Genomic DNA, 27,032 nt, shown 5'->3' on the forward strand with positions numbered 1-27,032 from the left:
AAGTTAAGCAATCTATGTGTTAGTCAAAACGCAAAGCTAAGATTTAAAGTCAGGCAGTCTGGCCCAAGAGAGTGTGCTCTTAACCATGTCACTATAAAAGAAGACAGGTTACCTACTTCTGAGGAATCATTGCTGATTTCATTATAATTAGGGTAAGGATTAGCACTACCTGGGACAAAATTAATAAACAGGTCCTTGTCTTTGCTCATTACCAGGTCCCCATTATTTAACTCCCTGACAGTACAGGAATACAGCTGTTGAAAGTCCTGGAGTAATTATAAAGGTTAATGCATAATTGTTACTGCATTGGTTGAAAAGTTTAAGAAGCCATAAACCAGTGGTCCAATGTCAGGCTGATGTTGTGATAAATACACACACAAACACACACACACACTTCAAAATAACTTTAGATCTTTGCTTTCATTTACTAAAGGACAATATATATTGAAAGGTAAGAGACAGACAACAGTATCTCTTTAAAATCCTGTCTTTGTCTTTAATTTCTTCACACACTATAGCTAATCTCACACGTCTCACTATACAAACTCAAAAGAAAAAAACACTATCCCTAAAACTGCAATTTTCTAATATTTCTAAAGCACTTTTCTTCAGATGCTGCATTACAAACCACAAAATCATTCTGACAAGAAAGATACTCCTGGGAACACAGAGTAGGAAAAGATAAAGAAGAAGCCAGTCCAAAATCTTCCTTATCAAGGAGAGGCAAGAAAATGTACAAACAATTGTATATTAATACTTTTTATTCTGTCATATTTCATAAGGAATCAAACTATATCCTCCTTGGCTATGGACAGAAAACACAGTAAGAAAATCCTGGAATCAATAATTAAACTAGTCAGTAGACCACCCATGGTGCTGTGTTTCCTTGGATTCATGTCTGCAGCAACGGCAGGGAATATCAGAGATGCCTGTCTTCCTTGATATCAAAGTCACTTAAACAGCTTCTGGAAGCTCAACACCTGACTGAATATTCTCCTCATAGCCACTTTCATCTCTTTATTCCTAAAAGTGTAGATGGCAGGGTTCAGAAATGGAGTAATAATTACATCAAAAATGGCAAGGAACTTATCCACTGGCACTGTGGGAAATGGCCATGAGTACACAAAAATACATGGACCAAAAAATAAGACCACCACTGTTATGTGAGCTGACAGTGTAGAGAGGGCCTTGGACAAACCACCTGAGGAACGTTGCCAAACGATGACCAAGATGAAGATATAGGAAATAACCAAAATGGAAAAAGTTCCCAGAGAGATGAAGCCACTATTGGCAGTGACCATGAGCTCTAATCTGTAGGTGTCTGTGCAGGCAAGCCTAATAAATCGAGGAAGATCACAGTAAAAGCTGTCCACCTCATTGGGGCCACAAAATGGCAGGTTTACAACAAACACCAGTTGGATCAATGAGTGGATGATCCCAATGGCCCAGGCCACCACCAGGAGTGAAATGCAAGTTCTGAAGTTCATGATGGCTAGATAGTGGAGAGGCCTGCATATAGCAACATAACGGTCAAGGGCCATGAAAATGAGCAGAACCATCTCAGTTCCTCCAATAACATGAATGAAGAACATCTGAGCAATGCAGCCTTGGAAAGAGATTACTTTTCTCTCCTTGAAAAAATCAGAGATCATCTTGGGAGCTGCAATGGAGGAAACCCATATGTCAATAAAGGAGAGGTTGGCCAGCAGGAGGTACATGGGGGAATGTAAATGTGAATCAGAAATCACTGTGAGCACAATGAGGAGGTTTCCTAAAATACCTGTTACATAGAACACAGAGAAAACTAGAAATAGGACAAGCTGCATCTCCAAAGAACTGGTGAGTCCCACCAACACAATCTCAGACACTACCGAATTATTTCCTCCCCCCATGGTTGCAGTCACTTTGGGCTCCAAATTGGCCTGAAAGAACAGGAAAACACAAGAAATTGGGGTTAGTGACCATATCAGTCAAGGTTACATTAGAGAAGCAGAACCACTAGGAGATAATATACTAAGGGATGTGTTAGTGCTTTGACCTTATATGACCTTGGAAACTGGTTCAGTAGTCTCTGTAAGTCTGTTGTCTTTGCACCGGCTACCATAGCTTGAAGTCCACAGGACAGGCAGCCAGCAAAAGAAGATGGATGCACAGTGGAGGAAGGCGAGAATTAACTAGAACCCACAAGCAAAAGCTAAAGTCTCTGAGGTCAGACAAAAGTTAGTGCCAGTGCTCATCGCCTCTAACCCCGATGGTGCAGATGTACTGCAGAAGCCAGGGCCCTCCACCACAGAGCTGAACACACAGCTGGCCCACAAGTCAGACGAGCTCAAGAAGCCTCCCGAGGGAGGTGTGGCAGCTGCAGTTCTGGCCACTGCCTCACACCAATGAGACAAGACAGCAGAGAAATGACAAAGTGTGTGAACTACAAGTAGGACAGCTGCTTCACTTTAACCTAGAAATATTGCAAAAGCATCTCCCTTACAATGTATTCTAGTTGGAAACATACAGAAAAAGGAATCTGAGAGTATGTAATTCAATCTAGCTAAGCTGACACAACACAAGGCCACCATACTATCTATTTAAGAGAATATAGGGTCGCCCGAGAGGCTCAGTCACTTAAGGGTCAGGCTCTTGGTGTCAGCTCAGGTCATGACCTCAGGGGCACGAGATTGAGCCCTGTATCTAGCCTGGCAGTCATCAGGGAGTCTGCTTCCCCTCACTCTCTCTCTCTCTCTCTCTCTCTCTCCCTCTGCTCACCCTCGGACCCTCTCTCTCAAATAAATATATAAATCTTTTAAACAATATATTTCTAAAACAATGTACATTTTTTTAAATTTTTTTATTGGAGTTCAATTTGCCAACATTTAGAAGTCCTCATCCCGCCAAGTGCCCCCCTCAAGTGCCCATCACCCATTCACCCCCAACTCCCCTGTGGCTCCCTTTTCACTACCCCTTTTTCATTTCCCAGAGTTAGGTGTCTCTCGTGCTTTGTCACCCTCACTGATATTTCCCACTCATTTTCTCTCCTTTCCCCTTTATTCCTTCACTAATTTTTATATTCTGAAAATTAACCATCACATCTATCTATTCATTTGGTCAAACCATGATGACAGGGGCACGTAAGTAGATTTGAAAAAGGCCCTATATCTCCTGGTCCTAATCTCACTCCATCTCTCACCAACTTCCCTTGTTATTACTGTCTCTGTTTAAAATTTCACCCTGGGTTCTCCTCTGATGTCAGGAAGCCATGTCAAGAGAGAAGTGGAAAAGGATTTAAACAGAGCTGTGAAGGGAAAGGAAAAAAAGGTATTAAGTATTATATGGCAACAAGTTGTTGCTTCTACTGGCCCACAGGGACTTCCAAATGCTTAAAAACACAAAAAGAAAAAACTGGCAGAATTACAAAAGGAAACAGAAATACTGTATATTTGTGAAAATAGTGAGAGCGTGAGATACTTCTTTCGCTGAGCAATTAGGACAAACCAACAAAATATCTCAGTCAGTATAATGAAGGTTTAAAAACATGATTAATCAAATTGAATTGTAGAGATCCCTGTCCCCAATATATGCAGAATACTCGAGCATTCGGAGAACACTACAAAACTTTACCATAGGCTGTATTATAGAGTAAATCTTAACAAATTTCAAAAGATTGCTACCACACAGACCATATTCCAGCCCCAAAACATTTAAGGTGGTACCACTGACCAAAATATAACTGGAAAATCTTCCTGTGTTTGGAAATTAGGAAACACACTCGTAACTCTTGGGTCAAAGATGAAATCACAATGGAAATTGGAAAACATTTTAAACTGAGTCACAAAATATTTTTTTAAGATTTTATTTATTTATTTATTAATGAGAGACACAGAAAGAGAGGCAGAGACACAGGCAGAGGGAGAAGCAGGCTCCACGCAGGAAGCCCGATGCGGGGACTCAATCCTCGGGGACCAAAGGCAGGCGCTAAAACGCTGAGCCACCCAAAGATCCCCACAAAATATCTTTATACCAAATCCTGTAGGATGCAGCTACAGCAATGTTTAGAGGGAGATATATAGTCTAACTGCTCATATTAGGCATTCTGGGGATTTAAGTTGTGGAATGCGATACATGTAGTGTTTTGGGTTTTTTTAAGGAGCTAAGTCTAGAGAGGTCACTTAGAAATCATCTACATAGATATGATCATTGAAGCTCCAAGAAATATATGTATCTAGAGGAAAGGTCAAATATGCTATAAGAAAAGCCCAAGATTTAAAGTCTGGGAAAGGGACACCTGGGTAGCTCAGGGATTGAGCATCTGCCTTCAACTCAGGATGTGATCCCGGATCCTGGGAAGGAGTTCCACATCAAGTTCCCTGCAGGGAGCCTGCTCCTCCCTCAGCCTGTGTCTCTGCTTCTCTCTCTGCGTCTCTCATGAATAAATGAATTAAGTCTGGGAAAAAGAAACAAAAAACAAGGAAAGAAAACTTTCCCGAGAACCAGAGAGTTCAGGGATCTAGAAGTCAGGAAATGAAATTATTTCAGAAGATAAATAGTGTTGCAGTGAAATCAAGAAGAATAAGGATCAATTCAGTGTTTCTGGGATCAATAATAAGAAAAATTGGTATTTGAAGGCAAGGCATTCTAGGAATTCTTCACTAATGTATTCTCAGTGCCTAGAATGTAACATGAGATGTGCCCCATAAATATTTATGGAATGAACAAGAGAGGAACAAACTCAAATTGCCCGGGGTTAAGGTTAAACATAGGTTGTTAAGAAAGTTAGTCTATTGAGAGTATACAATTTAAAAATAAAAGAGGAGAAGGATACTTGGAGAGAGACCAAAATAAAAGGACTTTTTAATGAATAAACAGAAGTGAACAGGAACAGTAGAGGAGAATATGAAGGTGCACAATAGCTGGAGGTAATTGGTCTGTGGAAAAGCAGACCAATTGGGGCTGTGGAAAAGCAGAAATGAATGAAATAAAAAATAAAGATCAAGAAGGCTTAGCCTTGCAAAATACAAGGGTCATGTATTGTTCAGTCAGGAAGGGAAAAAGAAAAGAATTTGTGAAGACACAAAGAAATATTATAATATTATAATATAATATTATAATATAATATTATTTGTGAAGACAAAGTAATATTATATTATAATATAATATTATAATATAATATTTAAATATTATAATAAGGTTATTAAAACACAACCCCAAGATTCTAGGGCCTCTGTGTTTGGACCCCAGCACTAACTTACCCTATGGTCGCCAAATCAAACCCTTCCCCATCTCTGAATCTCTTTCCTTCCTTTTCTTCAAACTCTCTCTTCCAAATAAAAAATGCTGTTCCATCTATCATGAAATTTTTTTTTTCACAGCTCCATTGAAGTACCACCTATTTCATGAAACCTCCCCATTTATCCTAGCAGGGAAAAAAATCTTGTTCCCTCTCTTTCCTGTATCACTTCATACTTAGCACAGCATCTTTGGCCCCGCAGTATAGTTACATGTGCATGATTTGGTTTCTGTGTTTCCAAGCACCACAGGAGAGCACACCTGCATTATTCATTTCTGTCTTCATCCTAGGAGAGTTTCAGAGGGCAGAATTGTCAGTTTTAGAAAGTCAGTGTTTGCTAAATTAATTTGAATTGATTCCTTTGCAATTTCAACTTAAGTGTTTAAAATAAGATATTTTAGAAGATGAAGATAAAGAAAACATATAAAGAGAGAAGAATTATGGTGAGGAGTGGAGAGAAAAAATAATTTAATGATAAAACAGAAATTAAGCAAAGGGGTAAGTAATAGGGCAAGAGCAATAAAAAGAATCATGTAGAAGAGAAAGAGAAAAGGAAAACAGAATGAAATTTCCCTCAAATTCTGAAACCAGAGACAAATATGCCCAAAAATATAGGAAAGGAATTAAAAACTAGCTTATGTATTAAAAAGTCCAAACACTTCTAGCCACACACCCCGTAAAAGTCCTTTAGAAAGATAAGCTAAAAAAAAAAGAAAGAAAGAAAGATAAGATAATCTCATAAAGACAAGGACCTGAATTTTCCTTCTCAGAAAATATTTGACAGAAAGCCTCATCTACCATGGAGAATGACAGATCCTTAACTTGAAACCAAAGTTTTCCCCATTCTTTCCACTTCTTTTTTAATGAGACATTTCCCAAAATAATATTCTTCCCTTACTTACCTTTCCACCTCTCAGCTGTCCCTTCTCCAGGTGCAATGATGCAATGTTACTTCCAGTTTCTATCTCCTACTCCCAGTGAGTCTAGCTCATAGGGGGAAGAAATTGTGTATTTTTCTCTGTATTCCCGGAACTCTGGTTAATGTTCAAACTATAACAGATGCTGAAGAAGTATTTTTTGTTGAATGAATCAATGGATATACAAATAACCCAGATATCAAGGTTTTCTGAATCCTTCTGATAAGACCAGGGTCCAATTAAATAAATTAGAATATTTGACCTCAGCAATTACTTCAGATTTTTTTTCTCCTCAGTCATTTATTATAGTAACTAATTAAATGGTCAGTGTAGGAGGAGAGAACATGCAATTCCCGCTTCTTTGGCAAACACTGACTAAATTGGATAATTCTTTTTGCTTGGTCCACATAGAAGTTGTGATCCGCAACCAAAGTCAGATACTATTACCAGCTCTGGTGTGGATGTTCACTGCCAAACTAATCTGAGCTAACTCTATATATTCCATGTGCATTATGATGTCATTTACACTCCTGTGTGCCTCCTAGATTGTACCTGACCGTTCTACGTCATGGTTCTTACCCTTAAATACATGACACTGAGTACCTCTTTATCCCTGCCTAGAGACCAACATAAGTTCCCTGCAGAATATTTTTCAAACCCTACCCATTGACTCAACTACTCTTCTCAACTCCTTGTCTTCTTGAGTGCCCTCCTCTCCTGGATCACAACTAAATCACAGTTTGAAATCTCTAGTGGTGATTTCAAGCTCTGATTTAGTTACCAGAAAACATCTTAGTCAACAAAACACAACAATCTGATTGCATTTGTTCTACCTATCTTTCTCACCAACATGTTATTTATAGCAGACCTAAGATAGCATCCTCAGAAAACTCACATCGGCATATGGATCTATTTGAAATTCCCCCAGAATGGAAAAGAGAGAGCTAATTAGCAATACAGAAGGTAGTTCAAAATGGCACCAAATAGCACAGGGAAGACTAATATGATTTCAGTCTGTGCTGGGAATCATCTCAGAAGAAGACTGATTTTCCCAGAGCAAAGTAAGAGGAGAAAGTTAATGAGTCACCTAGGGGAAGAGCTCCCTCATGAATAAGTAGGTTTCATGGTTTTGGTTTGTTTGGTATTTTTTTTTTACCTCAGGGCTTGAGGTAAAGATGAAATCCTCATGAAAGACTCATGTAAATATATTTTGATTACTATTTGTTAATGTAGGCTCTATGCCCATTGTGGAGCCCACCACAGAGCCTGAACCCACAACCCCAAGACCAAGACCTGAGTTGAGGGATGCCTGGATTGCTCAGTGGTTGGGCATCTGCCCTCAGCTCAGGGCGTGATCCTGGAGTCCCGGGTCAAGTTCCACACCGGGCTCCCTGCATGGAACCTGCTTCTCCCTCTGCCTATGTCTCTACCTCTCCCTCTCTGTGACTCTCATGAATAGATGAATAAAATCTTAAAAAAAAAAAAAAAGACCTGAGCTGAGATCAAGAATCAGATGCTTAACCAAACTAAGCCACCTAGGCAACCCTCTTTTAATTGCCTTTTACTGAAAATCATCTTTACTGTTCTCCCATATGTATACATACAAGACAGATGCAAACACACACAACTGAGTATTTGTTTTCTAGATGTATGCATTTGAACAGGTTAAAAAAAAGAAAAACCAATATATTCTGGGTTTAGACAATACAACAGTCCAAGAAAAAGAGCCACCAAGAACGTAAAGACTCCTTGTTTTTTGACACTATCCTGAATTACCTATTCATCTATCTAAGGGTCACATCAATATTTTAACCTCTAAATGTCAATTACTCTGCCAAATAAATATTTATAAGATTTTTATGATATGGATATATCTTCTGCTTCACTCAAGGCTTTTCTGATGTCTAAATAGTGTGCTGACAAAACATTTTTCTTTACACGTTCAAAGACCATTGATCAGGATGGTAGAGAAAAGGGTGAAAATTTCAAGGAGTTCACATTATTTCTAAAAACTCTATTTGAGATTCTAATACACCAAGTCCTGTTACAAATGATAATTATACAGGAGGAGGAGCAGGATAGAAGACATGGAATCTCCCTCAAAGAATTCACAGCCCTTGAATGAGAGAAATGTGAATATTTAAATAGAGTATAAATGTAGTATTAAAAGCTCCACACTGGAGCGCCTCGGTGGCTCAGTTGGTTAAGCATCTGCCTTCAACTCAGGTCATGGTCTGAGGGCCCTGGGATCGAGTCCCCAAGTGGGGCTCTCTGCTCAGTGGGGAGCCTGCTTCTCCCTCTCCCTCTGCCTTCTGCTCTGCCTACCTGTGCACTCTCACTCTCTCTCTCTCTGTCAAATAAATAAATAAAAATATTTTAAAAATACAAAAATAAAAGCTCCACATAGAAGATAAGTAATAAGATATAAGTGGAAAGTATGAAAAGTCTTCATCAAAAAGGTAACAGTTGGGTGATAGTGTGACTTTGAGCAGTGATAGAAGGAACAGCCCATATAAATATATGAAAATCTGAAACAGCACAGCACTTATAGAGCCTTCCCAGCAGTTTGCTCATGGAAGGCTGTTGTTTGTGAAGAGAACTGAGGACTCTTAGAAATAACTGTGGGTGCCTTGGGTTAATGAGGGAATATATGACCAAAGATCACAGATCAACTTCCTGTCAAGGAGCACAGAGGGTGGATACAGGAGGGAGATTGGCCATTTGACAATACATAGCAAAATGAGATTGTGATTCCCATTGTGGGTTTTTTTTAAGAAAAACAAAAATAAACATTTTTAATTGAAGTATAATAAACATACAATGTGGCATTAATTTCAGGTACACAACATATTGATTCAACCCTTCTGTTAATTACTCAGTGCTCACCAAGATCAGTCTAGTCACCATCTGTCACCAAACAACAGTGACAGTCTTGCTGATGTTATTCCCTAAGCTGTACTTTTCATCTCTGTGACTTATTTATTTTATAATGGAAGTTTGTACTTCTTGATCCCCTTTATGTATTTCATCCATCCCCCTCTGGCAACAACCAGTTGTTCTATGTATTTAAGAGTCTGGTTTTTTGTTTGTTTCTTGTCTGTTCTTTTTTTTTTTTTTTTTAGATTTCACATGTAAGTGAAATTATATGGGGTTTGTCTTTCTCTGTCTGACTTATTTTACTTAGTATGATATCTTTAGATCCATCCATGTTGTCACAAATGGGAGGATATCTTCCTTTCTTGTGGCTGAATAATATTCCATTGTGTATTTATATCACATCTTCTTTATCTCTTAATCTATTAATAGACACTTAGGTTATTTCCATATCTTGGTTATTATAAATAATGCTGAAATAAACATACGGGTGCATGTATCTTTTTGAATTAAGTGTTTTCATTTTCTTTGGGTAAATACCCAGTATTTTACCCAATTACTAGATTGTATGGGATTCCTATTTTTGATTTTCTGAGGAACCCCCAAACTGTTTTCCACAGTGGCTGCACCAATATACATTCCCACCAACAGAGCACAAGGATTCCTTTTTCTCCACCTCCTCACCAACACTTGTTATTTCTTGCCTTTTTGATACCAGGCATTCTGACAGGTGTAATGCAATATGTCTCATTGTGGCTTTGATTTTCATTTCCCTGATGATTAATGATGTTGAGCATCTTTTTATGCATCTTTTGGTCACCTGTATGTCTTCTCTGGAAAAACGTCAGATCTTCTGCCCATTTTTAAAAGTTATTTATTTAAGTAATCTCTGCACCCAATGTGGGGATCCAACTTATGACCCTGAGATCAAGAGTTACATGCTCTTCCAACTGAGCCAGTCAGACACCCATTTTTAATCAGATTACTTGTGATTTTGGTGTTGAGTTCTCTAAGTTCTTTATATATTTTTTAATTTTTTAATTTTTTTATTGGAGTCAATTTGCCAACATATAGCATAACACCCAGTGCTCATCCCACCAAGTGCCCCCCCTCAGTGCCCATCACCCAGTCACCCCAACCCCCCACCTACCTCCCCTTCCACTACCCCTTGTTCATTTCCCAGAGTTGGGTGTCTCTCATGTTTCGTCACTCGCACTGATATTTTCACTCATTTTCTCTCCTTTCCCTTTCTTCCTTTTCACTAATTTTTATATTCCCCAAATGAATGAGACCATATAATGTTTGTCCTTTTCCGGTTGACTTATTTCACTCAGCATAATAATCTCCAGGTCCCTTCACATCGAAGCAAATGGTGGGTATTTGTCGTTTCAAATGGTAGAGTAATATTCTTTTGTATACATATTTATCCATTCATCTATCGATGGACACCGAGGCTCCTTCCACAGCTGGGCAAAAAATCATGAATGAGAAAGGAGAGATCACCACCAATACCAAGGAAATACAAACTATTTTAAAAACTTATTATGAGCAGCTATATGCCAATAAATTAGGCAATCTAGAAGAAATGGACGTATTTCTGGAAAACCACAAACTACCAAAACTGGAACAGGAAGAAATAGAAAGCCTGAACAGGCAAATAACCAGGGAGGAAATTGAAGCAGTCATCAAAAACCTCTCAAGACACAAAAGTCCAGGGCCAGATGACTTCCCAGGGGAATTCTATCAAACGTTTAAAGAAGAAACCGTACCTATTCTACTAAAGCTGTTCGGAAAGATAGAAGGAGGTGGAGTACTTCCAAACTCGTTCTATGAGACCAGCATCACCTTAATTCCAAAACCAAAGACCCCACCAAAAAGGAGAATTATAGACCAATATCTCTGATGAACACAGATGCAAAAATTTTCAACAAGATACTAGCCAATAAGATCCAACAATACATTAAGAAGATTATTCAGCTTGACCAAGTGGGATTTATCCCTGGGATGCAAGGCTGGTTCAACACTCGTAAAACAATCAATGTGATTGATCATATCAGCAAGAGAAAAACCAAGAACCATATGATCCTCTCATTAGATGCAGAGAAAGCATTTGACAAAATACAGCATCCATTCCTGATCAAAACTCTTCGGAGTGTAGGGATAGAGGGAACTTTCCTGGACATCTTAAAAGCCATCTACGAAAAGCCCACAGCAAATATCATTCTCAATGGGGAAGCACTGGGATCCTTTCCCCTAAGATCAGGAACAAGACAGGGATGTCCACTCTCACCACTGCTATTCAACATAGTATTGGAAGTCCTCGCCTCAGCAATCAGACAACAAAAAGACATTAAAGGCATTCAAATTGGCAAAGAAGAAGTCAAACTCTCCCTCTTCACTGATGACATGATACTCTACATAGAAAACCCAAAAGCCTCCACCCCAAGATTGCTAGAACTCATACAGCAATTTGGTAGCACGGCAGGATACAAAATCAATGCCCAGAAATCAATGGCATTTCTATACACTAACAATGAGACTGAAGAAAGAGAAATTAAGGAGTCAATCCCATTTACAATTGCACCCAAAAGCATAAGATACCTAGGAATAAACCTAACCAAAGAGGTAAAGGATCTATACCCTAAAAACTATAGAACACTTCTGAAAGAAATTGAGGAAGACACAAAGAGATGGAAAAATATCCCATGCTCATGGATTGGCAGAATTAATATTGTGAAAATGTCAATGTTACCCAGGGCAATGTACACGTTTAATGCAATCCCTATCAAAATACCATGGACTTTCTTCAGAGAGTTAGAACAAATTATTTTAAGATTTGTGTGGAATCAGAAAAGACCCCGAATAGCCAGGGGAATTTTAAAAAAGAAAACCATAGCTGGGGGCATCACAATGCCAGATTTCAGGTTGTACTACAAAGCTGTGGTCATCAAGACAGTGTGGTACTGGCACAAAAACAGACACATAGATCAGTGGAACAGAATAGAGAATCCAGAAGTGGACCCTCAACTTTATGGTCAACTAATATTCGACAAAGGAGGAAAGACTATCCACTGGAAGAAAGACAGTCTCTTCAATAAATGGTGCTGGGAAAATTGGACATCCACATGCAGAAGAATGAAACTAGACCACTCTCTTGCACCAGACACAAAGATAAACTCAAAATGGATGAAAGATCTAAATGTGAGACAAGATTCCATCAAAATCCTAGAGGAGAACACAGGCAACACCCTTTTTGAACTTGGCCACAGTAACTTCTTGCAAGATACATCCACGAAAGCAAAAGAAACAAAAGCAAAAATGAACTATTGGGACTTCATCAAGATAAGAAGCTTTTGCACAGCAAAGGATACAGTCAACAAAACTCAAAGACAACCTACAGAATGGGAGAAGATATTTGCAAATAACATATCAGATAAAGGGCTAGTTTCCAAAATCTATAAAGAACTTATTAAACTCAACAGCGAAGAAACAAACAATCCAATCATGAAATGGGCAAAAGACATGAAGAGAAATCTCACAGAGGAAGACACAGACATGGCCAACATGCACATGAGAAAATGCTCTGCATCACTTGCCATCAGGGAAATACAAATCAAAACCACAATGAGATACCACCTCACACCAGTGAGAATGGGGAAAATTAACAAGGCAGGAAACAACAAATGTTGGAGAGGATGTGGAGAAAAGGGAACCCTCTTACACTGTTGGTGGGAATGTGAACTGGTGCAGCCACTCTGGAAAACTGTGTGGAGGTTCCTCAAAGAGTTAAAAATAGACCTGCCCTATGACCCAGCAATTGCACTGTTAGGGATTTACCCCAAAGATTCAGATGCAATGAAATGCCGGGACACCTGCACCCCGATGTTTCTAGCAGCCATGTCCACAATAGCCAAACTGTGGAAGGAGCCTCGGTGTCCATCGAAAGATGAATGGATAAAGAAGATGTGGTTTATGTATACAATGGAATATTACTCAGCCATTAGAAACGACAAATACCCACCATTTGCTTCAACGTGGATGGAACTGCAGGGTATTATGCTGAGTGAAGTAAATCAATCGGAGAAAGACAAACAGTGTATGTTCTCATTCATTTGGGGAATATGAATAATAGTGAAAGGGAATATAAGGGAAGGGAGAAGAAACGTGTGGGAAATATCAAAAAGGGACACAGAACATAAAGACTCCTAACTCTGGGAAATGAACTAGGGGTGGTGGAAGGGGAGGAGGGCGGGGGGTGGGGGTGAATGTGTGACGGGCACTGAGGGGGACACTTGACGGGATGAGCACTGGGTGTAATTCTCTATGTTGGTAAATCGAACACCAATAAAAATTAATTTATTAAAAAAATAATTAATAAATAATAATAAAAATAAAAGAAGGAAATATTCCCACTGGCAACAACAACAACAAAAAAAACTCTTCAGAGTGTAGGGATAGAGGGAACATTCCTCAGCATCTTAAAAGCCATCTATAAAAAGCTCACAACAAATATCCTTCTCAATGGGGAAGCACTGGGAGCCTTTCCCCTGAGATCAGGAACACGATAGGGATGTCCACTCTCACCACTGCTATTCAACATAGTATTGGAAGTCCTAGCCTCAGCAATCAGACAAGAAGAAGAAATAAAAGGCATCAAATCAGCAAAGAAGTCAAATTCTCCCTCTTTGCAGATGACATGATGCTCTATTTGGAAGAAACAAAATATTCCACTCCAAAATTACTAAAACTCATATAGGAATTCAGCAAGTGGTAGAATATTAAATCAATGTAAAGAAATCAGTTGCATTTCTATACAATAACAATGAGAGAGAAGAAAGAAAAATTAAGGAGTCAATCCGACTTACAATTGCACACAAAACCATAAGATACCTAGGAATAAACATAACCAAAGAGGCAAAGGATCTATACTCAGAAAACTATAGAACTCTCATGAAAGAAACTGAGGAAGACACCAATGGAAAAATGTTCCATGCTTATGGATTGGAGGAACATATATTGTTAATATGTCTATGCTACCTAGAGCAATCTATGCATTCAGTGCAATACCATCAACTTATTTTCAGACAGTTGGAATAAATAATCCAAAAATTTGTATGGAACCTGAAAAGACCTGGAATAGCCAAAGGAATTTTGAAAAAGAAAACCAGAGCTGGGGGCATCACAATGCCGGATTTCAAGCTGTACTACAAAGCTGTGATCATCAAGCCAGTGTGGTACTGGCACAAAAACAGACACATAGATCAATGGAACAGAATAGAGAACCCAGAAATGGGCCCTCAACTCTATGGCCAATTAATCTTTGACAAAGGAGGAAAGAATATCCACTGAAAATATGACAGTCTCTTCAATAAATGGTGCTGGAAAAATTGGACAGCAACATACAGAAGAATGAAACTAGACCATTTCCTCACACCATACACAAAAATACTCATAATTGATGAAAGACCTAAATGTGAGGCAGGCATCCATCCAAATCCTAGAGAACACAGAAGCAAGCTCTTGGACCTCAGCCACAGCAACTTCTTACTAGATACATCTCCAAGGGCAAGAAAAACAAAGGCAAAAATGAACTATTGGGACTTTACCAAGACAAAAAGCTTCTGCACAGCAAAGGAAACAAGTGAAAAAATCAAGACGAGAGGCAGCCCTGGTGGCACAGCGGTTTAGCACCGCCTGCAGCCCAGGGTGTGATTCTGGGGACCCTGGATCAAGTCCCTCATCAGGCTCCCTGCATGGAGCCTGCTTCTTCCTCTGCCTGTGCCTCTGCCCCCCTCTCTCTGTGTCTCTATGAATAAATAAATAAAATCTTTTTAAAAAATCAAGACAACCAACAAAATGGGAAAAGATATTTGCAAATATATATTAGGTAAAGGGCTAGTATCCCAGATCTATAAAGAACTTATCAAACTCAACACCGAAAGAACAAATAATCCAATCAAGAAATGGGCAGAAGACATGAACAGACATTTCTCTAAATAAGACATACACATGGCCAACAGACACATGAAAAAAAGTTCAGCACCACTCAGCATCAGGAAAATATGAATCAAAACCACAATGAGATACCACCTCACACCAGTCAGAATGGCTAAAATTAACAAGTCAGGAAATGACAGATGTTGGCTAGGGTGTGCAGAAAGTGGAACCCTCTTACATCATTGGTGGGAATGCAAACTGGTTCAGCTACTCTGGAAAACAGTATGGAGGTTCCTCAAGAAGTTGAAAATAGAGCTACCCTATGATCCAGTAATCTCACTACAGCGTATTTACCCCAAAGGATATAAACATAGTGATCTGAAGGGGCACCTCCACCCCAATGCTTATAGCAGCAATATCCACAATAGCCAAGATATGGAAAAAGCCCACAGATGCCCATCAACAGATGAATGGATAAAGAAGATGTGGCATAAATATATAATGGAATACTACTCAGCCATCAAAAAAATTAAATCTTGCCATTTGCAACACCATGGATGAAACTAGAGTAAGTATTATGCTAAGTGAAATTAGTCATTCAAAGAAAGGCAATTAAAAAAAAACAAAGAAAGACAATTATCATATGATCTCACTCATATGTGGAATTTCAGAAATAAAACAGGATCATAGGAGAAGAGAGGAAAAAATAAAACAAGATGAAATCAGAGAGGGAGACAAATCATAAGAGACTCTTAATCATAGGAAACAAACTGAAGGTCCCTGGAGAGGAGGAAGATGTGGGGATGTGGTAAGTGGGTGATGGACATTAAGGAGGGCACGTGATGGGATGAGCACTGAGTCTTATACTGATGAATCACTGAATCTACATCTACTTGAATTTAAATAAAAAAGAAACAACAATAACAACAAAAAGATTTCTTTAGCTATTCAGGGTCTTTTGTGGTATCATACAAATTTTAGGAGCATTTGTTCTAATTCTGTGAGAGATGCTATTGGTATTTTCAATAGGGATTGCATTGATAGATTATTTAGTTTCTTAAGCCATTTGTGGGGCACCTGGATGGTGCAGTCCACTAAGAGTGTGACTCTTGGTTTTGGCTCAGGTAGTGATCTCAGGGTCATGAGATCAGCCCCATGAAGGGCTCCCAACTCAGTGCAAAATCTACTTAAGACTCTTATCTCCCTGCCCAGTCAGTCCGGAGGCTGTGGCTGCGGAGGAGCCACCCAGAGAGAAACTGCAGAGATGCTGTCCGTGCGCGTCGCCGCGGCCGTGGCCCGCGCCCTCCCTCGGCGGGCCGGGCTGGTCTTCAAAAATGCTTTGGGATCATCCTTCATTGCTGCAAGGAACCTCCATGCCTCTAATACTCGTCTTCAGAAGACTGGCACTGCTGAAGTGTCCTCTATCCTTGAGGAGCGTATTCTTGGAGCTGATACCTCTGTCGACCTTGAAGAGACTGGGCGTGTCCTAAGCATTGGTGATGGTATTGCCCGTGTACATGGGCTGAGAAATGTTCAGGCAGAAGAAATGGTAGAGTTTTCTTCAGGCTTAAAGGGTATGTCTCTGAACTTGGAACCTGACAATGTTGGTGTTGTCGTGTTTGGAAATGATAAACTAATTAAGGAAGGAGATATCGTGAAAAGAACAGGAGCCATTGTGGACGTTCCAGTTGGCGAGGAGCTATTGGGCCGTGTTGTAGACGCCCTTGGTAATGCCATCGATGGAAAGGGTCCAGTTGGTTCCAAGACCCGTAGGCGAGTTGGCCTGAAAGCCCCGGGATCATTCCTCGAATCTCTGTGCGTGAACCCATGCAGACTGGCATCAAGGCTGTGGATAGCTTGGTGCCAATTGGTCGTGGTCAGCGTGAGCTGATTATTGGTGACCGGCAAACTGGCAAAACGTCAATTGCTATTGACACAATCATTACTCAGAAACGTTTCAAAGACGGAACTGATGAAAAGAAAAAGCTATACTGAGGGAGGGGCAAGATGGCGGAAGAGCAGGGTCCCCAGGTCACCTGTCCCCACCAAATTACCTAGATAACCTTCAAACCATCCTGAAAATTTACGAATTCGGCCTGAGATGTAAAGAGAGACCAGCTGGAATGCTACAGTGAGAAGAGTTCGCGCTTCTATCAAGGTAGGAAGACGGGGAAAGAGAAATAAAGGAACAAAAGGCCTCCGAGGGGGAGGGGCCCCGCGAAGAGCCGGGCTGAGGCCGGGGCGAGTGTCCCCAGGACAGGAGAGCCCCGTCCCGGAGGAGCAGGAGCTGCACCAACCTTCCCGGGCGGGCGGAAAGGGGCTCGCAGGGAGTTGGAGCAGGACCCAGGAGGGCGGGGATGCCCTCGGGCTCCCGGGGACACTAACAGACACCTGCGAGCGCAGGAGAGTGATCCGAGCTCCCTAAGGGCTGCAGCGCGCACGGAGGGACCGACCGGAGCAGCTCGGAGGGGCTCGGGCGGCGGCTCCGCGGAGGGGGCTGCAGGGCGGGAGTGCGAATCCCACAGCGCAGGCCCCGGAGCACAGGGCGCCGGGACACAGCCCAGGATCCGGCCTCCCCCGGGACAGGCAGAGGCCGGGAGGGCCCGAGACAGCGAGGACAGACGCTCCTGCCCCGAGCTGAGCAGATCAGCGGCCCCGCCCCGGAGCCTCCAGGCCCTGCGGACGGAGAGCCGAGAGCCCCGAGCCCCGTAGTTCCTGCGGAGGCTGAATCCAGGCTTCCAGAGTTGCCATAGCAACTGCGACTGTTCCTCCTGGGGCCTGACGGGGTAAACAACCCCCGCTGAGCCCTGCAGCAGGCAGGGGCAGAGCAGCTCCCCCAAGTGCTAACACCTGAGAATCAGCGCAACAGGCCCCTCCCACAGAAGACCAGCTAGAGGGACCAGTGATACTCCCCCGTGTTCCAATACAACTTGTTTTTGGCCACTCTGCACTGAGCAAAATGACTAGAAGGAAAACCTCACCTCAAAAGAAAGAATCAGAAACAGCCCTCTCTCCCACAGAGTTACAAAATCTGGATTACACTTCAATGTCAGAAAGCCAATTCAGAAGCACTATTCTACAGCTACTGGTGGCTCTAGAAAAAAGCATTAAAGACTCACGAGACTTCATGACTGCAGAATTTAGATCCAATCAGGCAGAAATTAAAAATCAATTGAATGAGATGCAATCCAAACTAGAAGTCCTAACGACGAGGGTTAACGAGGTGGAAGAACGAGTGAGTGACATAGAAGACAAGTTAATGGCAAAGAGGGAAACTGAGGAAAAAAGAGACAATCAATTAAGGGACCATGAAGACAGATTAAGGCAAATAAATGACAGTCTAAGGAAGAAAAACCTACGCTTAATTGGGGTTCCCGAGGGCGCCGAAAGGGACAGAGGGCCAGAATATGTATTTGAACAAATCCTAGCTGAAAACTTTCCCAATCTGGGAAGGGAAACAGGCATTCAGATCCAGGAAATAGAGAGATCCCCCCCTAAAATCAATAAAAACCGTTCAACACCTCGACATCTAATAGTGAAGCTTGCAAATTCCAAAGATAAAGAGAAGATCCTTAAAGCAGCAAGAGACAAGAAGTCCCTGACTTTCATGGGGAGGAATATTAGTGTAACAGCAGACCTCTCCACAGAGACCTGGCAGGCCAGAAAGGGCTGGCAGGATATATTCAGGGTCCTAAATGAGAAGAACATGCAACCAAGAATACTTTATCCAGCAAGGCTCTCATTCAAAATGGAAGGAGAGATAAAGAGCTTCCAAGACAGGCAGGAACTGAAAGAATATGTGACCTCCAAATCAGCTCTGCAAGAAATTTTAAGGGGGACTCTTAAAACTCCCCTTTAAGAAGAAGTTCAAGTAACTCTGAACGTGAATGGGCTTAATGACCCCATCAAAAGGCGCAGAGTTTCAGACTGGATAAAAAAGCAGGACCCATCTATTTGCTGTCTACAAGAGACTCATTTTAGACAGAAGGACACCTACAACCTGAAAATAAAAGGTTGGAGAACCATTTACCATTCAAATGGTTCTCAAAATATACCCTAAAAACTACAGAACACTTCTGAAAGAAATTGAGGAAGACACAAAGAGATGGAAAAATATTCCATGCTCATGGATTGGCAGAATTAATATTGTGAAAATGTCAATGTTACCCAGGGCAATTTACACGTTTAATGCAATCCCTATCAAAATACCATGGACTTTCTTCAGAGACTTAGAACAAATTATTTTAAGATTTGTGTGGAATCAGAAAAGACCCCAAACAGCCAGGGGAATTTTAAAAAAAGAAAACCATATCTGGGGGCATCACAATGCCAGATTTCAGGTTGTACTACAAAGCTGTGTTCATCAAGACAGTGTGGTACTGGCACAAAAACAGACATATAGATCAATGGAACAGAACAGAGAACCCAGAAGTGGACCCTGAACTTTATGCTCAACTAATATACGATAAAGGAGGAAAGACGATCCACTAGAAGAAAGACAGTCTCTTCAATAAATGGTGCTGGGAAAATTGGACATCCACATGCAGAAGAATGAAACTGGACCACTCTCTTGCACCATACACAAAGATAAACTCAAAATAGATGAAAGATCTAAATGTGAGACAAGATTCCATCAAAATCCCAGAGAAGAACTCAGGCAACACCGTTTTTGAACTTGGCCACAGTAACCGGAGAAGGACAAACAGTGTATGTTCTCATTCATTTGGGGAATATGAATAATAGCGAAAGGGAATATAAGGGAAGGGAGAAGAAATGTGTGAGAAATATCAGAAAGGGAGACAGAACATAAAGACTTCTAACTCTGGGAAATGAACTAGGGGTGGTGGAGGGGGAGGAGGGTGGGGGGTGGGGGTGAATGGGTGACGGGCACTGAGGGGTACACTTGACGGGATGAGCACTGGGTGTTATTCTGTATGTTGGTAAATTGAACACAAATAAAAATTAATTTATAAAAAAAAAAGAAGCTATACTGTATCTACGTTGCTATTGGTCAGAAGAGATCTACGGTTGCCCAGTTGGTGAAGAGACTTACAGATGCAGATGCCATGAAGTACACCATTGTGGTGTCAGCTACTGCTTCTGATGCTGCTCCACTTCAGTACCTGGCTCCTTATTCTGGCTGTTCTATGGGAGAATATTTTAGAGATAATGGCAAACATGCTTTGATCATCTATGATGACTTATCCAAACAGGCTGTTGCTTATCGTCAGATGTCTCTGCTGCTCTGCCGGCCCCCTGGTCGTGAAGCCTATCCTGGTGATGTGTTCTACCTACACTCCCGTCTGCTAGAGAGAGCAGCCAAAACGAACGATTCTTTTGGTGGTGGTTCCTTGACTGCTTTACCAGTCATAGAAACACAAGCTGGTGATGTGTCTGCTTACATTCCAACAAATGTCATTTCCATCACTGATGGACAGATTTTCTTGGAAACAGAATTGTTCTACAAAGGTATCCACCCTGCCATTAACGTCGGTTTGTCTGTGTCCCGTGTTGGATCTGCTGCCCAAACCAGGGCCATGAAGCAGGTGGCAGGTACCATGAAGCTGGAATTGGCTCAGTATCGTGAGGTTGCTGCTTTTGCCCAGTTCGGTTCTGACCTTGATGCTGCCACTCAGCAGCTCTTGAGCCATGGCGTGCGATTGACTGAGTTGCTGAAGCAAGGACAATATTCTCCCATGGTTATTGAAGAACAAGTGGCTGTTATTTATGCTGGTGTAAGAGGATATCTTGATAAATTGGAGCCCAGCAAGATCACAAAGTTTGAGCATGCCTTCTTGGCTCATGTTATCAGCCAGCACCAAGCGCTCTTGGGCAATATAAGGACCGATGGAAAGATCTCAGAACAGTCAGATGCTAAGCTGAAAGAGATTGTAACAAACTTCTTGGCTGGATTTGAAGCTTAAACTCCTGTGGATTCACATCAGATGCCAGTTTGGTTTTGTCGTCGTTTATTCTAGTAATCAGTTCCATTTGTAAAAGGATTACTCTTATGCTCCAGATGTACAGAAATTACCTTAAAAATAAAGGTTCCATATTGGTTGGTGGTAAAAAAAAAAAAAAAAAAAAAAGACTCTATCTCCCTCTTCCCCAGCCCCTGCCTTCTATATGTTCTCCCTCTCTCTCTCTCTCTCTCTCTTTCTCTGTCTCTCTCTCTCTCAAACAATTTAAAAAATAAATCTTTAAAAAAAAAGAACTCATTTGCTCTCATTCTATATGCAATGAATCTTTTTTATCTAGCTGCCTTCAAAGTTTTCTCATTATTGGTTTTCAACAATTTGTTATATGCCTTGATGAGCTTTTCACATCCTTTTTTTTTAGGTATTTATTTATTTATTTATTTATTTATTTATTTATTTATTTATTTGAGACACAAAGAGAGAGGCAGTGACATAGGCAGAGGGAAAAGCAGGCTCCCTGCAGAGAGCCTGATGTGGGACTTGATCCAAGGACCCTGGGATCATGACCTGAACCAAAAGCAGACGCTCACCACTGAGCCACCCCAGTGCCCCTCACATCCTTTTCTGATTATTGCCATTATTTATGTCATTCCTAAATTCCTTTCCTATTGATTTATTTTTCTCCTGGATGTCATATTATTATGCTTCATTCTACACCTGAGAATATTTTTTTATGCACAGTGTTGCTTTAATGAGTTAAGCACCGGACTATTCCAACATGCTTTCATACATATGTTTAGAAATCCTTATATCTTCCTTTAATGAGCCTAGGTGGCTCATAGGTTAAGAAGCCAACTCTTGGTTTTGGCTTGGGTCATGATCTCAGGGTCCTGGAATCAAGCCCCAAGTCAGATCCTATGCTCATTGGGGAGTCTGATAGAGGATTCTCTCTTTCCTCTGCATCTCCCCATGCTCCCATGCCCACCCTATCTCTCTGTAAAATAAATAAATTAATTTAAAAAAAAAGACATAACTTCCAGGCATATACCCCAACCTCTAACCACTCTAACCTAAACCTGAACCCTAACGTTAACCCTAATCCAAACAGTAACCCAGACCCACTGCTAACCCTAAACCCAACAGTAACCCAAACCCAAAAACAAACCCTAACTTTAACCCCAAACTTCAAACCCTAATGCTCTAGAGACGTCTCTGAATGGCAAAATATCAGGCACATACCCTAAACTTGAAAAAAAAAAAAAACCCTAAACCTAACTCTAACCCTAGCCCTTACGGTGATCCCAGCAGAGATTTTGGTTTTATTCTCTGGTGATGCCCCTGATCTACAAAATACCAATTACATACCCTAACATAACCATTTACCCTAACCCCTCTGCCTAACCACTAACCCCAAATCTTAGCACCTAAAATTGACCCTGAGCATAACCCTAACACCTAACTTAACCCTAACCTTCTGGAGTCATCTCTGAACTGTAAAATTCCAGACATATACCATAACTTCAACCCTAGCCCAAACACTAACCCTAACTCTAACCCTAATCCCTAACTTTAACCCTAACCCTTAACCACCAACTCCTATAACTAATCATTTAATTATTTTTTCTTATTTATTTCTTAAGTTAATTTTTATTTTTATTCAAATCCAGTTAACATACATGTACATATTATTTCAGGGTATAACAGTATGTGCACACTCTAACTACAATAACGATTCACATACTATTATATTTGTACATTAATTCACATCACCTAGTTATCACAATACAATGATAACTGTAAACTAGTTACTATATTGTTCAAATGACACACACACACAAAGTGACACACAGTCAAGACACATGTGATAAAATTTGTTATGTTGTTTAGTGTTTACTTAAACACAAACAGTGTGTGACACACAGATTTAATTTGATTGTAACGTGGTAGAGACATGTGTGATTGAAAACACACTATATATCTATAGAGATAAAAATAACTGAGTGAATATTGTGAATAGTGTAGTGTGTGTGTGGGTGTGATTTGGATTGTGTGAGGTATGACGATCAGTCGCATGGATTGTGAGGTGTTTTGCGAGTAACTTGGTTTTGATGGGGTTGTGTGGGGTGGCAATTGATTAGAGAGTATTTGAATGATGATGAAGGAGGGATTTAATTATTTTTGTTATTTGTTGGGGTAGGTGTTGATATCTTTTGTTTGTTTTAATTGAATTAACATATAGGTTGAGAGTGAAAATCACAAGAGGAAGTGGTGATGATACGTAAATATGTGTTAGTTTTTTTGGTTTGTTTAAAGTTAATATTATATGTTTTTGGGTGGGGATGTTGTTAGGTTGTTGTTAGGAAGATTTGGTGATAGTTATGGGATGGTTGGGATGTTTGTTGAGTGGTAATGGTTATATATGGTGAGTTGTTTGGTGGTTTTGATTTTTATGTTTTGGTGTGGAGGTAGGGTGGGAGTTGGGTGTTGATGATGAGGAAAAATAAAACTTATTATTTATGTAAGTGGTTAATAACATAAAGAAGTGATGGTTCACATGAGTCAATATGGTTATAGGTTGAAGTTGTAATTGAATGGTTATAAGTAAAAAGAATTGTTGATGTAAGATATACTGTATGATCGGATATTTTTTTTGATAGTTGATATGATTTTTTTATAAATAATTGTAAAGATGTGTACAGTGTGGTTTTTATTAGAATGTGTAATAGTTGAAAAGTTATTTGGAGAGAATGGGCGTTTTGTTATTTTTTTTTTTATTGGGTTCAATTTGAAAATAATAGTATTAGTAACAACAAGGGATAAGGAATAACCAATGGGGAAATGAAATCAATTAGTTTATAATCACAATTACAAATAATGTTACACATAATAAGGTTAACAAATGTAATATAGAAATTAACTAAAAAGCAGGGTTATCACATTAAATGAGATAGGATGAGATTGGATGTGTGAAATATATGAGTTTAACAAATATTTTAATAATGAAAATTATTAAAGAAGCGATTTTAAAAGGTTAAAATATGAGGTAGTATATTACCCGGGACGCAAATGAATTAAACCATTGAAATAGCAGTCAGTTTGTCCTGTCCTACTGATTGAACTATAACTATTCACACAGCATAAACCGTCCATTTCCATCCTATGTTTGAAGAAAATGGTGGGTAATTAATTCAGTCATGGTGCATTTTCCCTATATGCCTGTTAATCCAACTTGTGTGTGGTATATATATAACACCTTGCTTCTTTACTCCAGTCATTAACTTTTTTTTTTTTCACTTTTTTGTTTATTTTTTTTTTGTTTGTACTTCATTTCTTTTTTAGAGTGATCTCCTTTCTCTCCTCCTTCTTTAACTCTTGTATTGAGAGTCTTTTTTTTCTTTTTTTTTTGTTTTTTTGATAGTTTTTCACTTGTTCTTCCTACTATTTAGTAACTCTTTGGGTATTGCTCTTGGATTGTTCATTAGTATTTCTTTCACTTAGCTTATCCTGTTATTCTTTTTGAAGGGAAAATCTCTCATATCTAGTTGCAATTGCTGGTGTTTTCGTATAGACAGATCTCTTTTTTAACTCTTTGAGGAACTCTTTTCCACATTCTAGTTTTTCCTAGATAGTGGCTCTTTGTTTCATCCATATTTCATCATTCCCTCACTCTAACACAGTGTACTGAGTAGGTTTTCCTCTTTTTCTCCGAGCATTCCTCTCTCTCTACTTATTTGATATGTTTTTCTATCTCTGTCCTCTCGACATACTTCTCTTTTTTCTCTCCATTCTCTCATCTTTTATTTTGTGTTTTAGTGTGGGATTCTCATTGTGTGTTTTTTTTGACTTTATATTTATTTTTTCTCTATTTTCTTTTGAGTGCTCCATTGTCTTGTCAGTATGTCTCATTTTCTTCTTTTCATTTGTTTCTATCAGAGTGTTGTGTGCTCAATTACTTATTCTTTCCTTTCTTGTGTAGATTTTTTCTGTTAATGTCTCTTTCTTTGAGCCCACTCTTTTTTTTTTTTATCTAATAAACTTTTATTTTTTACCGTGTGGTCATTTTGCCACTCATACTAGTATCTATATCTACCTCTTTGTGCTTCATCCCGTCATATAGTCTCTTCCTCTATCAGTGCCCTATCATTCCATTTCACCCCACCTTTATTCTTTTTCTTTTTTTTTTTCCCCTCTATCCCTTGTTCATATCTCTCTCTCTTCCTCTCTTATCTCTTCCTCTATATTTTCGTTATTCTATCCCAGATGTTTATCTGGTATCCTTCATGTTCTGTCCTTCCTCTTATTTTTCTGATTATTTCCGATTACTTCTTCCCATCTTCTTCTCTCCCTTCTCTCTTCTGATTTTTTTTCTCCTTTCACTATTATTTATATTCCCCAAATGAATGAGAACATATAATGTTTTGTCCTTCTCCAATTGACTTATTTCACTCTTTTGTCCATTTCATGATTGGATTGTTTGTTTCTTTGCTGTTGAGTTTAGTAAGTTCTTTATAGATCTTGGAATCTAGCCCTTTATCTGATAGGTCATTTGCAAATATCTTCTCCCATTCTGTAGGTTTTCTTTTAGTTTTGTTGACTGTATCCTTTGCTGTGCAAAAGCTTCTTATCTTGATGAAGTCCCAATAGTTCATTTTTGCTTTTGTTTCTTTTGCCTTCATGGATGTATCTTGCAAGAAGTTACTGTGGCCGAGTTCAAAAAGGGTGTTGCCTGTGTTCTCCTCTAGGATTTTGATGGAATCTTGTCTCACATTTAGATCTTTCATCCATTTTGAGTTTATCTTTGTGTATGGTGAAAGAGAGTGGTCTAGTTTCATTCTTCTGAATGTGGATGTCCAATTTCTGGAAAACCACAAACTACCACAACTGGAACAGGAAGAAATAGAAAACCTGAACAGGCAAATAACAAGGGAGGAAACTGAAGTAGTCATCAAAACCTCCCAAGACATGAAAGTCCAGGGTCAGATGACTTCCCTGGGGAATTCTATCAAACATTTAAAGAAGAAACCGTATCTATTCTACTAAAGATGTTTGGAAAGATAGAAAGAGATGGAATACTTCCAAACTCGTTCTATGAGGCCAGCATCACCTTAATTCCAAAACCAGACAAAGACCCCACCAAAAAAGAGAATTATAAACCAATATCCCTGATGAACATGACTGCAAAAATTCTCAACAAGATACTAGCCAATAGGATCCAACAATACATTAAGAAGATTATTCACCATGACCAAGTAGGATTTATCCCCAGGATGCAAGGCTGGTTCAACACTGTAAATCAATCAATGTGATTCATCACATCAGCAAGAGAAAAACCAAGAACCATATGATCCTCTCATTAGATGCAGAGAAAGCATTTGACAAAATACAGCATCCATTCCTGATCAAAACTCTTCGGAGTGTAGGGATAGAGGGAACTTTCCTCGACATCTTAAAAGCCATCTACGAAAAGCCCACAGCAAATATCATTCTCAATGGGGAAGCACTGGGAGCCTTTCCCCTAAGATCAGGAACAAGACAGGGATGTCCACTCTCACCACTGCTATTCAACATAGTACTAGAAGTCCTAGCCTCAGCAATCAGGGAACAAAAAGAAATAAAAGGCATTCAAATTGGCAAAGAAGAAGCTAATGGTTTATCAATCTTATTAATTCTTTCAAAGAACCAACTCCTGGTTTTGTTGCTCTCTTCTACAGTTCTTCTGATCTCTATTCCATTGAGTTCTGCTTGATTCTTTATTAACTCACTTCTTCTGATTGGTGTAGGTTTTATTTGCTGTTCTTTCTCCAGTTCCTTTAGGTGCAAGGTTAGCTGTGTATTTGAGTTTTTCCAATTTCTTGAGGGATGCTTGATTGGGATGTGTTTCCCTCTTAGGACTACTTTTGCTATATCCCAAAGATTTTGAACAGTTGTATCTTAATTCCCATTAGTTTCCATGAATCTTTTAAATTCTTCTCCAATTTCCTATTTGACCCATTCATCTTTCAGCAGGATGCTCTTTCACCTCCACTTGTTTGAGCTTCTTCCAAGTTTCTTCTTGTGATTGAGTTCTACTTTCAAAGCATTGTGGTCTGAAAATATGCCGGGGACAAT

The 27,032-nt window shown here is 39.7% G+C and overlaps 2 protein-coding genes across 2 annotated transcripts; one reads left to right on the forward strand and one right to left on the reverse strand.

Moving 5' to 3' along the window:
• Window positions 1-950: 950 nt before the first annotated feature.
• On the reverse strand, window positions 951-1,892 carry LOC129504103 (olfactory receptor 4F3/4F16/4F29-like). Its single transcript, XM_055316614.1, has one exon. It carries the CDS (start codon window positions 1,890-1,892, stop codon window positions 951-953), a length of 942 nt encoding a protein of 313 aa, XP_055172589.1.
• A 14,337-nt stretch (window positions 1,893-16,229) lies between these two features.
• On the forward strand, window positions 16,230-21,077 carry LOC129504175 (ATP synthase subunit alpha, mitochondrial-like). Its single transcript, XM_055316748.1, is given in 3 exon segments — window positions 16,230-16,793; window positions 16,796-16,981; window positions 19,981-21,077. Coding segments are annotated over 3 exon segments (1,659 nt in total). The 5' UTR covers window positions 16,230-16,270; the 3' UTR covers window positions 20,931-21,077.
• The last annotated feature ends 5,955 nt before the right edge of the window (window positions 21,078-27,032 follow it).

The sequence above is a fragment of the Nyctereutes procyonoides genome, unplaced genomic scaffold (genome assembly GCF_905146905.1).
Source record: "Nyctereutes procyonoides isolate TBG_1078 unplaced genomic scaffold, NYPRO_anot_genome, whole genome shotgun sequence".
Taxonomy (NCBI): Eukaryota; Metazoa; Chordata; class Mammalia; order Carnivora; family Canidae; genus Nyctereutes; species Nyctereutes procyonoides.

What these genes read in the sequence shown, in the direction of transcription:
- LOC129504103 (XM_055316614.1), bottom strand. Translation starts at nt 1,892, where the DNA reads ATGGGGGGAGGAAATAATTCGGTAGTGTCTGAGATTGTGTTGGTGGGA.